This window comes from Antedon mediterranea, chromosome 5, assembly GCF_964355755.1.
Source record: "Antedon mediterranea chromosome 5, ecAntMedi1.1, whole genome shotgun sequence".
Taxonomy (NCBI): domain Eukaryota; kingdom Metazoa; phylum Echinodermata; class Crinoidea; order Comatulida; family Antedonidae; genus Antedon; species Antedon mediterranea.
The window spans coordinates 21,903,350-21,916,942 of record NC_092674.1 but is presented as its reverse complement, the minus strand read 5'-3'; the positions used below and the strand labels follow the sequence as shown (position 1 = coordinate 21,916,942).

General features: G+C 32.0%; 1 protein-coding gene across 2 annotated transcripts in view; it reads left to right on the top strand.

Annotated features, from left to right (window-relative positions):
- The window catches only part of LOC140049560 (serine/threonine-protein kinase 25-like), a 39,665-nt gene that overhangs the window by 11,077 nt on the left and 14,995 nt on the right, over positions 1-13,593 (top strand). The window contains exons 1-3 of one of the 2 annotated variants that reach the window (XM_072094465.1): positions 4,539-5,234; positions 6,716-6,940; positions 13,268-13,433. In XM_072094465.1, coding sequence (XP_071950566.1) covers positions 5,178-5,234; positions 6,716-6,940; positions 13,268-13,433 — 448 coding nt within the window. In that variant the 5' untranslated portion in view covers positions 4,539-5,177. Of the gene's footprint in view, positions 1-4,538; positions 5,235-6,715; positions 6,941-13,267; positions 13,434-13,593 lie in introns of those variants that run through there. The other variant, XM_072094466.1, reaches the window with a different exon arrangement.

The following is a 13,593-nucleotide window of genomic DNA, read 5'->3' as shown; positions in this document are numbered from 1 at the left end:
ATAAATAATGATTAATCATTAATGGCTTTGTGTTGTTTTATCAATTAATAATTAATTGTTAAAAAATTATCTGAAATCAGTGCTCCTTAATGTTTCAATCTGTTTTTTAATCAGTTTAATTTTAGGTAAAATCAGTTAATGCTATTAGTATTATTAGTTAAGTGAAAGTTTAGCAATGTTCTAAAACAATTGAGATTTCATTAAAAGGAATATGGAATTCCCGTGTGATTGTGAAGGGCATCTGGCAATAAAAAATAAAGAACTTTCAGGAAACAAAAGTTATTTAAAAAGTACAAAGGCAACGGCTCATGAAATGGGCAAGTCATGCGCAGAATATCGCACACAATCAATGCATTTACAGTTAGTTTCTAGATTTCATAAATCCTTTGTTTTCATAGCTTCACTGCCTTTTGTTATTGTCTATGTGTATGGTATCATAAACATGGTATTATTCACTGAGTATGGTATAACCCAGGACAGCTGAGGTAGAGTCTTGCACATTCAATATGGAATTCTGTTCAGCTTGATATTGCAAAGTTTAATTTATTTAAAATTGTTGTTTATGTTCGAGAATTGGATTGGAGACACAAGTAAAGTTAGTTTCTTGGTAATGATGTCATTGTGATTCTGCAGTGCTGTATCTTGCTGGTTGTATCATCTGTGTTTTGTTATTTTTAATTGGTTTTTAATTTGTGAATACTGTATCACACATCGGTAGGCCTACACTATGTGTACAGCATTGTATCAGAATTCCTTTATTATACAGTAAAATGAATACAATTTTGTTGTAACGATAGTATTCATGTTTTGGATCATGGAACCTTTCTGTGTAAATAATAGGATATATTTTCCCTGGAAGTTATAGGAGTACAGTACATTGCAAACATCGATTGAATGCTGCTAGTATTTTAGTTGCCTTTCATTCTACTGTACAATTGATGTTGGATGAAAAGAGACAATACACTATTCTCTGATACAGAACTGTTAGTATTAATCTTTCAATCGAATGAGTAGAAAGATGAAATTTTATTTAGTAAGAAAATATTTTATTAGCTTGACACAGTAACACATAGTCATACAGTTAGTACAGTAAGTACTGTAGTTTACTAAAACTGAATTGTGTAATCTCAGATGGAAACTTTTTTTGAAAGTTAAAGCAATAACTGTTGCCCTTCCAAAATGATACTGTACTGTACTTTGTTGAAACAATAAATGCTAAGCATATGTTTTAACAGTCTTACAGATAATTTGATCATAAAAAAAAATCTGAAAACAAACAGTGTAGTGCAGTGCCCTCATTTCTGAGTACAACCTAATAGCTCTTCAATGCAGTGATGTAACTATATCAACAGTAAACAATAAACTGTATTATCATCATCACTATCACTATCGTCATAATTTGTCTTGTTAATTGTGGACTATGGACCAGGAATGACCTGGAAATAGGTGGAGTAACATTATATTTTGTACTCACTTCTATCTAACATTGGCCGAGTTTGATTTATATAATGGATAACACTTGGAATAATACATAGTTTTATATGCTTTGTTGGATTTTACTGTCTTTTGTGGATGACGTCACATACAATGAGCAGCCCAGGAAGATTTCTTTCCTCCGTTTTTGGAAGTAAACGGAAGAAATCACTGGTACATGAACCACCTAAAAGTTTTGTACAGGTAAAGTATGTTCCACTCTCTGGGTAAAAACCTTGTAATGTACTGTAACAGTGTAAGTTTAATATGATTTTCAGTTTGAATTCTAACAATCTCAGTTTATAGATTGGTTATAAGTTCAGGTTTTTAAGTTTAATAAAACACAATACCATAAGGCCTTTAACAAACTGACATTCAGTGTGTGTATGAAAAACAATCTAAAAAAAAAGTCAAAACTTCTTGTGAGAAATACAGTTAGTGTCACCAGGTTACTTTCAGTACGTAGTAAAATGCAATGATTGCATGAAAGAGAGTATAAAAAGATACAGTAGGTGGAAACCCAAGGGTAAAATTTTAGTGGATTAAAAAAACAGCTCTAGAGTTCTATGAGTTGCATATTAAAGGCAACACAAAATTATAATCACAACAATTAATAGGCTTTGAATTATTTATCATAATTTAAAGATAAATATGAATAGTTTCAGGAATGTGATTTTGTCTTCATTTTTGTTTAAATTGGCATTTTTTACACCCCTGAGATTGACACTGACAATGACATTTAAATCATTGAATTACCTCTGTAAGAAGTAGATCTATTCAGTTTTAAATTGATTAGTATTAAAGTATGGACACATTTCATAGAAAAAAGTATTTACTGCCCTCTATATACTACAACTTGATATTAACATACAGTTTTCACCATTGTATAGAAATAGCAATTGTGCACTTACTTTTATAGTAGTAGATTCAAGAAAAAAATGAATGGATTTAACTTTAATAAATAATGCCCTTCCAATAATTGTGTTTGCTTCCATCTGCGTGAAATCAAACCTGCTTAGTTGCACGTCAATGTTAGACCCCATTTACATTTACGTTTGGGTCCAGGGCCGGTCCTGGGCAGGTTGCAAATATTTACCTTTTAGGCCGGCCCCAGAGCGTTTACACATAGCGACGCAGATTACTGGTCGTAAATAATTTTATCGGAAGTACCATTGCATGCTGGGATACGAAGTACAGTTTGTTTACATTTTTCTCTCTCGATCATCAATTCAACTCTCCACGCGAACCGACCGTTTTATATTTATACTGTATTGTTGTTTTTTGTCCCATTAAAAACAAAATGAACCCCACTGTTTTATATATAATATGGCTATATTTTATGTATATGCGAAACAAGCGGAGGAATACTTTATTGAAAGAAGATGTCTGAAAATAAATTTAACTATATAATGAAGAAAACAAATTGTCGCCCGAAAAGGAGGAAGGTATGTACTGAGAATGTCGGATCGTCATAACAACAACCTCATAAAAAGGTCAAACGTTGTTCACGGTTCACTGCGTAAGCCGGCCCAAACGTAAAAGCCGCTCCTGAACCTACCTGGAGAGGTGGCCCAGATCTGCGTCCGGCCCAGGGCCGGCCTAACTTTTTGGAGTATTTACACTTATCAATTGCCGACCCAGGGCCTTTATTGATAAATTACAGTAACCTGGCTACAGATATTATTATGTGATTTCCCTATTAAATGATAACCAAAAATAATAGTACAGTTCATTGTTAGCTCTAGGATTATGCACATTTTCTTTTAATATTTTCAGAGAAAACAATCGATTTGATTTCTTGGATTTAGTAAATTGTTTTTAGGAGGATTAGTTCCAATTGCTTTTAAGTGAAAGCTCAAAGGAAGTTTGTGTCTGTCGGCACATTTTGAAATGTATAGTTTATTTCAAAATGACCACAATTACACTTCTGAGTACCGTTCAGTTTGTACAGTGCATCCTGGTTCATTGATAATGTGATCTTATTTGAAATACTTAGCAATTTTAATCAATAGGATTTATGATGGTTGAAGAGGTTATAAAACCCAGTAGTACTATTGTAGTAGTAGTTGGTTTCATTTGATTTTGAGTATAAAGTTTATAAATGAAATCGTGTCATGACTGAAGGAGGATAATTATTATAGTAACTTTACAAACAGATTTAAATATAACTAGATTTGAACTAGTCACTACGGACGAGTTAGGTTATCCGCCGTGCAAATGCCAAGTGTATATCATACGTTAGAATATTGTGGACAGAAAAAAGAATATGCCATTGTTACCTAAAGAAATTAAAATGTTGTTAGTGTTCTCTCTATTTTATGTCTAAGTATATCAGTCCACAATACACTATACTGTACTGTACATACAGTACTACAGTATACAGTGTAGCATAGGTGAAATTACGGGACCTACCTTTTAATTTATTCCAATTTTTAATATGATGACATCATCAACTTGAAACACGAAGATAGCAATTTTGGAAGGGAATTATCTGACCAAAAACATAACATGTTGAAGAAATTTGAATATGTAGAATATACTGTAGATGTGCGCTCTTTTAAAAATGTCCTGAAAAAATGAAAATAGACTTTTATAATTCAACTGGCCAAAAAGACATCATTTTGACAAATTTTTAAACTTTTTCATCAAAAACGCGGACGAATTGTCTAATTTGACGTGCTCATAACTTTAAGTCCAAATGGTTTCAAATTTGGTAAAATTACTAGAAAAGGCTGGGAAAACGTAATTCACATGAAAAAATTATGTTTTTAACGCTACAGTACGTGCACGCATCCATCATTTGATTGATTGTTTGTAAACAAATATTGTGTCTCAATATGTTTAATCTCCTCTAAATATTCTTTGTACTCACTGGAAAATATATATGTTTTCCACTGAGTATTTGCATTTATTTTTTTCATGAATTAATGCTTTTTTGACAGTCTCCACTATTGTACAGATACTTCTGCATGTCATGTTTTTGTCACAGTTATGTTTACATAATCAAAATGTCCAGATTAATAATTTATGCTGACCTATTGACCTATAAATGTAGACACACCCACTTTTATAAAACAGGTCATTAATATTTATGAGTCACTCAAGATGATCTATTGTATCCTGTTACAGCATTGTAGAGTGTTCGGTGGAGCGTAACGACCAATACAAAAATATCAGGCCATCAGACCACCATTGGCCTACTGCTCAGTTAATTGCCTTCACTAGACTTGGCAAGTGTGTGCATGTGAGAATACGTCCTTGATTGCCTCTATTAATACAAAATGTATACAGTACTATAATTGAATGTAATTTTTTGAATGTAATTTTTCCAAGATATTGTTTTCTACTAAAGGATCTTCCTATTTTGATATCAAGATATTTTGAAGATATATTTTTCATATTGTTGCGCTGATGATAATCTTGATATTATATGAGATACTGCAATATATCGCAATTTGATATATTTTATGTAACAACATATTTTAAATAGAAGCTTGTGGTTTTGAGGTATTGTGCAGTAGGCCTATACTGTTTAGACCTACACCTCATGTGAGCGGATTCATACAGCATGAGATTATGTAATACAGTACAGTGCTGCAAAGTTGGTGACTAGTTTGCTAGGAAGCTGCTGCATAGTTGAAACACTCTGGGAACTGATCCCTTATTTTTTTTTTCTTCTGTTGGAGTAGCTTAATTTATTTTACATGTTCAAGATGGTATTTGGAAGGACTAAATCACATAGTAATAGTAGACAGACTAAGGTTTGTGTGTTTTCATCTCTTGACAGATTTGATGTAATTTGTAAAGTTGGTTTTTTTGTTAAAACCCTATAAATGCGTTGTAATGTAAGTGTTTAAAGAAGGAACTTCACAAGGGCATGGATAAAACCAGTTTATAAATCAGTTGTGAATGCAATCTTATTGCATGTAAAAATGTACCATATGTACTGTATGGAAATGTACTCTTTAGGGTCAAGTTGTTGGGATGTCAAATCTGCAGTTCAGCACCCTTGGATTGTTGATGGATATCATGATGATCCATTATGACATAATGGATCATAATGTAATATGAATACCTGTAGGTACCTTGAATGCAGAAGGTTAAGCTTCTTTATTTTAAAGAAGTTGTAATTAGTGTGCAAGATAGTACATGACCAGGTACCTGCTTGCTACAGTTTCAATGTTTCTAAAGACAATGCAAAGTACACTGTATTTGTACATGGAGATGATTTTTTTTTAATGTTTTTTTAATACATGGTAAAAATAATAAGTAGGTCTGAAACAGGCTAAAAAAAAGAGTTAAAATTTGACTGTAAGGAAGCACCAGATAGGTTTCAAACACGTACAGTAGATGCATACAGGCTGTATCCACAGTGGATTTAGTTTATTATCCGATATTTATACAAAATTAATTAATTATAATTTTTATCGTTTAGGACATTTGATCAAATTTGTCAATGTTTATTTTAAAGTGTATGTTAAATATTTATGTCTATTAAAATGGGTATGAAGTCAAATAATTTTTGCAAACCTAGAAAAACATTTTCACATTCAAAATAATAATGTACTGTAGGCCTACTCTGTACAGTAGTTACTGTAAAAAATGGTTAGCCCTGTTATAAAATTGTATTTCTAAAAGCTTAGCTTCTGTACAGCATGGGTGGAGCCCTACCACTATTATTGCACTTTCAGTATCTATCCCATGTTTTAGTTTCAAGATATTAAAGGATTTGATAATTACAGTTTACCACATGATTAATTGTTGTGAAATTGTCACGAGACTTTCTTCATCAACAATAATTTCTTCTTTCACCAAAGCCTTGATCAAACTGAATTTTATTATGGTCAAATTAAACAAGTCACCGGCTAAATTGACCAAGAAAAGTCCAATGCCGACACACTGACTCTGGTTACAGACCACCACGTTTTCCAACAAATTATTTATTAACAACTAAATGATATTAACCATTACAAATGGTCACTTTAGTCTATTTCGTGCCTAGCTTACCGGAATAAACTGACAATGACCTATTCTCGCCGAGAAGAGAGCTACAACTCGAATATACACAAATTTGAAAAACCCTGTCAGTGTCAGATAATTGTACATTCCATGAACTTTTGGTTTGTGTATGTAATTTGGCATTTCATTATAATATTAATACTGACTGTACATTTGTTTTTAATTTCATAAATTGAGAAAATTAAATAAATTTGGATTTTTTTCCATTCACTTGTCATTGCAGAAAGCAGATCCAGAACAACTGTACACAAAACTTGAGAAGATCGGCAAAGGTTCATTTGGTGAAGTATTCAAAGGAATCGACAACAAAACTAAAGAAGTTGTCGCTATTAAAATCATCGATCTAGAAGAGGCTGAGGATGAAATAGAAGACATTCAACAGGAGATCACAGTCCTCAGCCAGTGTGACTCGCCATTTGTTACCAAATATCATGGATCTTATTTAAAGGTAAGATTTTGAGTCGCATACTGTTTAGTGACTATAGTTTGTTTTCTGGAGGAGTATTGTAGTGGTTATTTACTAATATTAAATACAATAGACAATGCTAAGCAGGCACTTATTGATAGACAGTCCTACAGTATAATATTTAATAACATAATCCATACAGATATTGCTATAGTAAAGAATGGTTTGAAAAGGCATTTTATATTTTGAGACTATAGGCTGGTAAAATGTTTTGTTTGATAGAATATGCCAAGATGAGGCCACAGTCCATAAAACAACTTTCACCTAGTGTCCAACATCAGTTATCTGCTCATACCTTTATTAAAATTCATAAATAATATTCAACTGTTATTGGTCGCTATTAAACCTGGCCTAATAGTCTACATACCAAACCTTTAACATTGCATACCAAATGCTTTGACAGCAATAGGCCTACATAAATGGGCCTACACACATAGCTTTACAGCTGACATAATATGGACTGAAAGACAGCTATTAAACAAATTAAAGGAAAGGAAGATATGGCCTAGGCATAGGAAGGTGTAACCACCCAGAAAAAGTTCTCTATTTTTTCTCCAGTCCAATGTTTAAGCCATAACTGCAATATTCTACTAGTGATCAAAGTATGCGTCTTATCTATTTTGTTTGTAGAAATAAGACCATAATGGAATAAGTACCCTTTTTCACGCTGTACATACAGTACATACAGTACCGTAGTAGCTTCTTTTTTAGTAAAATATGGTATTAAACAAGAATTCTTGTTAAAAGTAACAACAACAAAAACACAATTTATATACAGATATTGTTTCTATACTTTATAATATTGAAATTTAAAGAATTTAAAAAATTAATTTGTTTATCCATTTAATCGGAAACCTTTGTCTGTCACACACCTCACCAAATGATTTCTGGTTCAGAAAATCAAAATGGTACAACTAAACTGTCATTTGAATTCCTATTAAATTTCATTTCCCTCATTGGTTACTGAAAACTGAATGTGTTATTTATTCTGTGTCAGTTCACTCAATTTGTCTACAATATTTTTAGTATACATTTCTCTGAGGCAGTGTATTATGAAGTAAATTATGTTTGTTTAACAAACAATTTAAAATTGATCGATTGATCAAAAATCTAATTGAAAGATGGATGACAACTAGACAGTCTTATGTAATTCCAAAGGATTATTTATTATTTTGTTAAAGTTCAATGATTCTACAGCTCTCTGTACATGGTGATGTTTTTTCAGTTCAAATTGCCATACCATTCTTCACAAGCCTGTATTCCCCATCCCCTTTTTTTTCTTTGCCTAAAGTTCCCTTTTCAACTAGAGACCAGCAGAGGAAGTAGCCAAGCTAGTGATGATGTTTGCCCCATTTCTGAAAAAGTGACCCCCAAGTTACATAGACCCTTTACTGTATTTCATGTCGATCGACAACCCTTTCCAGAGGGCATTGACATTCTTAATAAATTCCCAGTATTCCCATCCTATTAGGCTCATTCAATATTCCTGTGGTGAGTATCATGATTATATTGGATTTCCTTGTAATGCTTTTTTTGTATGTCCGGGTTATGAAAATGTTATGATGCCCTAAAAAAACTGTTTATTTAAAGTAATATTACATTACCTGTATTACTATTTTTGGGGGTGTATTTTTTTCTTCTTCTTTATTATCACTTTTATCATATTCTGGCCTGTATTTGGCAATTTGCTGAACCTGGGCTATTGTACTGTACAGTACATTGAAATATAACCTTAGGTCTAAATAGTTATAAAAAAAACTTTGGTCTATGTTTTTAAGGATACTGTACATTTTCTGTATATATTTTTTAAAGTTGGTTATAATATAAACAAAACCAACCAAAGTACAGTAATAAAAACTAAACGAATAAATAAACAAATTGTTCATAGCTTGCAAACAGTTCATGTAAATGCTGGTACAGTAGATATTCAATTGCACTTCACTGCTAAACTAATAATGTTTATATTGTTGAAGAGAAGATGATGTAGAATGGAAAATAAAAACAAGAAATATTTCATTTCTTACAAAAAAATGCCTAATGCTTCCATCCATCCTCTTGAATATAACTGCCTAATGGCTTGGCGCGATAAAACATTTTTTAACCATTTTATCTTTCTTGGCAACGACACCCACCTTTTTAGGGGAGCATTATTCGAGGGAGGTTGTATGATCAAATAAATGCTCCCTAAATAAAACAAATATAACACTTAATATCAAGAAATAATAAAATACTATATTGTAATTGTTGTTAACGTTTTCCGTCTTCCGACATTATGCTTTCCACAATTTGTTTCCATTTTTTGTCTTTTTATGGCAGGATGGTTTGTTATTAGGGAGGTTTCGCAACCTTACGAATACGATAACGAAAACGGATAAGGTTTACATTTGTGAAACTTTTGAGATAATCCCCATTTCATATTCGTAAAGCGTATTCGTGTTGACGAATATCACCATCATATTTGTAAAACGAGTATAGTTTTTGATCTATTTTGCACATTTTGCATTTGAATTAGGAATGATTCATGATTATAATATAATTATAGATTTATTGAAAGTAATAATAATTAATACTAAAGTAATTTACTAAAATGCCAGGTCAATTTAGATAAATAGCAGTTTTTAAAGTCCTCACTCGATTTGATGTTACGCTAGGCCTAGGCAGCCAAGCACCAAGCAACACGTCATATTTTGGACGCGCCTCAATATTTCGTTGCCATGCGAAACAGATTTTTTTATGGCTTACGAAAACGAATACGTGTGCGTGACGTATCCGTTTTCGTTATCGTATTGATAAGATTGCGAAACCTCTCTAAATGTGTTAGTGTCTACTTGTCCTTGTAAGTCTTTCTATAACAATTGTATCAAAATGGTAGGTAAATTGTATCCAACAAGGTGTCATGAATTGTATTATCAAATCAAAAATGTGCCATAACAGTGGGACAGCCAGTCGACAAATCGTGTCAAATTTCGACTCGGAGAGGGCGCCCTACTTTTCTAATTTAGTTCAAAATTGCTAAATTTTAGGGTGTTGGAAAAACATAATATTTGTAAATTTAGCTGATTATCGGAAAAATATTGTTAGTGAAATAAATTCATAAATGGTTTTAATATATTGTCATGTAAAATTAAATGTATTTGAACAAAACGATAATCTGTAATTTAACGGCAAAATCAACCAATGTCTTTTTTTCGAAATTGTACCCTAGAAAATCATTAAAATAAAATATTTAGAAAAATTGAACAGTCCTGAATTTAAAATCCCTGTTAGAAAAATTAATAATCTACAGAATACGATAATAAGATACAAAATTCGGTGGTTGGGATGCAGCTCCGACTATTCAAACTAAATGTACCACTATTTGTTCTATCGAAAACTAGCGAAACCGCCATTTTGTAAACACATCGTCATCGTGTTTATGAATTTATTTATATCGAACGATATACGCGATGTTTATAATTGTCCGCGTATAAGAATTCATATAAATAAATACATTCCAATACAACGTATATTATTACTTGTTTATTTATCACAGTATACATTTTAGTTGAGGAATATTTATCATAACTATTATAATAGCTTTTATACGAGTCCGAGGCCTAGCCCTATTAGCGACCGATTGTTCCAGGGGCGGAAAGTCACTTAGTGACGTTGTGATCGGGCGCGTCGGGCCTAGCTAATATTAATAATATGACCTGAAACAATTGTTTTATTATTGATGAACAAACAAGCAATTAGATTGAATAACAAATTATTTATTCATTTTTTTTGGGTAAAAACATGTACAAACTATTACTGTATAATATAAATTATAATATTAGTAATATTAAGCTAATACAGTATTAATAAAATATAAAATAGGCCTAACATACAATAAATATTCAATTTTTAAGGTCTACCACATGACAATAACATAATTTACAGAGTATAGTGTAGTAGGTTTGCATTCAACATAAATATTTGTAATTCAACATTTTGTTTTAAATAATTAAATTATAGTTTGGGTATGACAATGTCGGTAGGTACCGGTGTCATCTTTTTATCCACTTCACTCTCAGTTTGAAGTCACAAAGACAAAGAACTCTGCATCATCAACGATTCCTGAAAGTGTCAGAAAAAATAATAAATATTATTTAAAAAAAATGTTAATGTCTGGTTGTATATATAATTATTATAATATATGATGACATAAAAGTAAGGCAAATGGAAGCTGTATTTTATTAATTAAATTACAGTATTTATTTACTATTATTATTTATATAATCTAGGCCTACTAGTACTAGCAGCCTGCTAGGCATCTATTCAGCCTAATAAATTAAATAATAAATGAAAAATAAAATAATAATATTAATACTGATTGAAAAAAAGTTTTTTTTTTTGCGGGGATCAGATCACCAGGCTAGGCCGGCCAGGACCAATGATACTCGTAATCAGTACAACTTAACGACTATCGGATCAGCATCAACAAAGTACAACACACGTCTCGCTATCGCGCCTATACTGACACACGTGTCTCGCGTTGCCGAAACCACGCTCACAGCTAGAAAATGTACCTACCTTTCGAGGCCTGAGAATACACCAACAAATTTTGAACAGGATAGAAATATATCATACTCGATTAAACTAATATTATTCTTGATAAAACAATTGATTATAATCTTTTTAATTTGTTGGGATGCACCTCCGACTATTCAGAAAATGGACAACAAAACAGTAGTCAAATCGTACCACATTTATAAATTTCACGAGTCCCGACTTCAGTCGCCGAATGTATTGTATTAGTTTCGGTTTCTTTGAAGGAAACCGATTGGTTATTCAATAATACTTATTAGGAAATGCTTTTACCATAATAGGTAATGTTGGGCGGTTCTTAAATATTCATGAGAGCTTAAAATAAAACAGCACTTATTTGCTAGGCGACGAAAAATCGTGGTTTCAGTTTTCAACGATAGGTGGCGCTTCAAAATCGTCAATGCGGAAGTAAGTCGATTTTACACGATTTAACGGTCAAAACGCGAAGTGGCTTTCCCACTGATAATACAGTAATAATATGTGTACAGTACAGTATGTAAGTGGCGGGGTGTCTATTAAAAAAATAAATCTTTATAGCCGTTTATTCCGGACGATGTTCAAGACGGTGTTTATTTGAAGGGGCATTTATTCAAAGCGGGTCATTTACTGTATTTTATAATAAACACAGCACTTATAATACTTTTTAGGCACATGTGTATACTGTACAGTGTCACAGTGAGCAATAGCATGATGTACAGTTCTAGACTTTAGTAACTTCCTACTGTAAAGTAACACTATGTTATTCAAACATCTGTTATTGTTTGATTGTTGGATATATCAAATTTATTCCTGGTAAATTGTAGGAAATGGACAGGACTCCACCCAACTCTTATTGATACGACATGTGTGTATCAGTTCATTTCTATTATGAGTCATTTGCGTATGTTTTAGAGTTTACTTTATTAAAATTAATTTTTATATAATTTTTCTTACATTTCGTACAGTTTCCAGAAAACTTAAATGCTTGGAGGTTAAACATACTTTAACCATTTTGTTCACTAATAGTTAATTATAATTATAATGTAGTTAAAAGCTAGGTTAACCTATAAATACTGTATAAGTAAGTTAACCCAGCTAAATTTTGAATGTTACAGGCAGGCAGGTACCATCGTATTCTATGAGTAATTAATCTACATGCACTACCTTTATATTGCCATCCTCTATTCATATTCTTTTAATACTGCCATAGTATAATAAATGTATATTATTTCATGTTAAAAAAACGTAATAAATAATCATACGTAATTACATTCAAAGTTTTAAGACAAGCTTGGTATATTAAAATGAGTTTTTATTTATAGCCTGTAAAGCAGTGCTCATTCATTCTATGAGAGCAGTATGAACCTGCATTAACAGCATGTACTGTTAAGTTCAAGCAATAGCGCAATGGGCAAAAATGATGAACATACAGTATGCGCGACGAACAATAGCACATTACATGACTACAAATTCAATACAATGCTATACACAAACCTTTATATGCTGCATTATGCTGTATTACTATTAATTTGAAGTTTTAGTTTACAAGTAAAAGTCACACACTACTGTAGTTGTAACACAGTAGTTTATATTAAGCTATCTCAATGGTCAAGACCAATGGGTAGATACTTGTTTGTGACTATAGTACTAGTAGCAATTCAACAGGATGATTTTGCTAGGCTGCATCTAGATTTGTTAGTAAACCACATAAAGTTGCTTTCTCTACATGACCAGGTACTCATGTCATTTTCTTCTTTTTAGGGAACAAAATTATGGATTATAATGGAGTATTTAGGAGGTGGTTCAGCTCTGGATCTCATGAAAGCAGGAACGCTAGATGAAGTTTATATCTCAACCATATTAAGAGAAATCCTAAAAGGTTTAGACTATTTACACTCAGAAAGGAAGCTGCATCGAGATATAAAAGGTAATAATAAATGAGATGTAATGCATAGTGGTCTTACCTGAGATATTACTACGCTAAAGGCCCATTCGCACCATAAATTAAGTTAGAGATATACTTTTCATTTGCTTTCTTATGGTCAGTTCAAATGGTATTTAAGTGAATGCGTCCTAATTGTAAAATC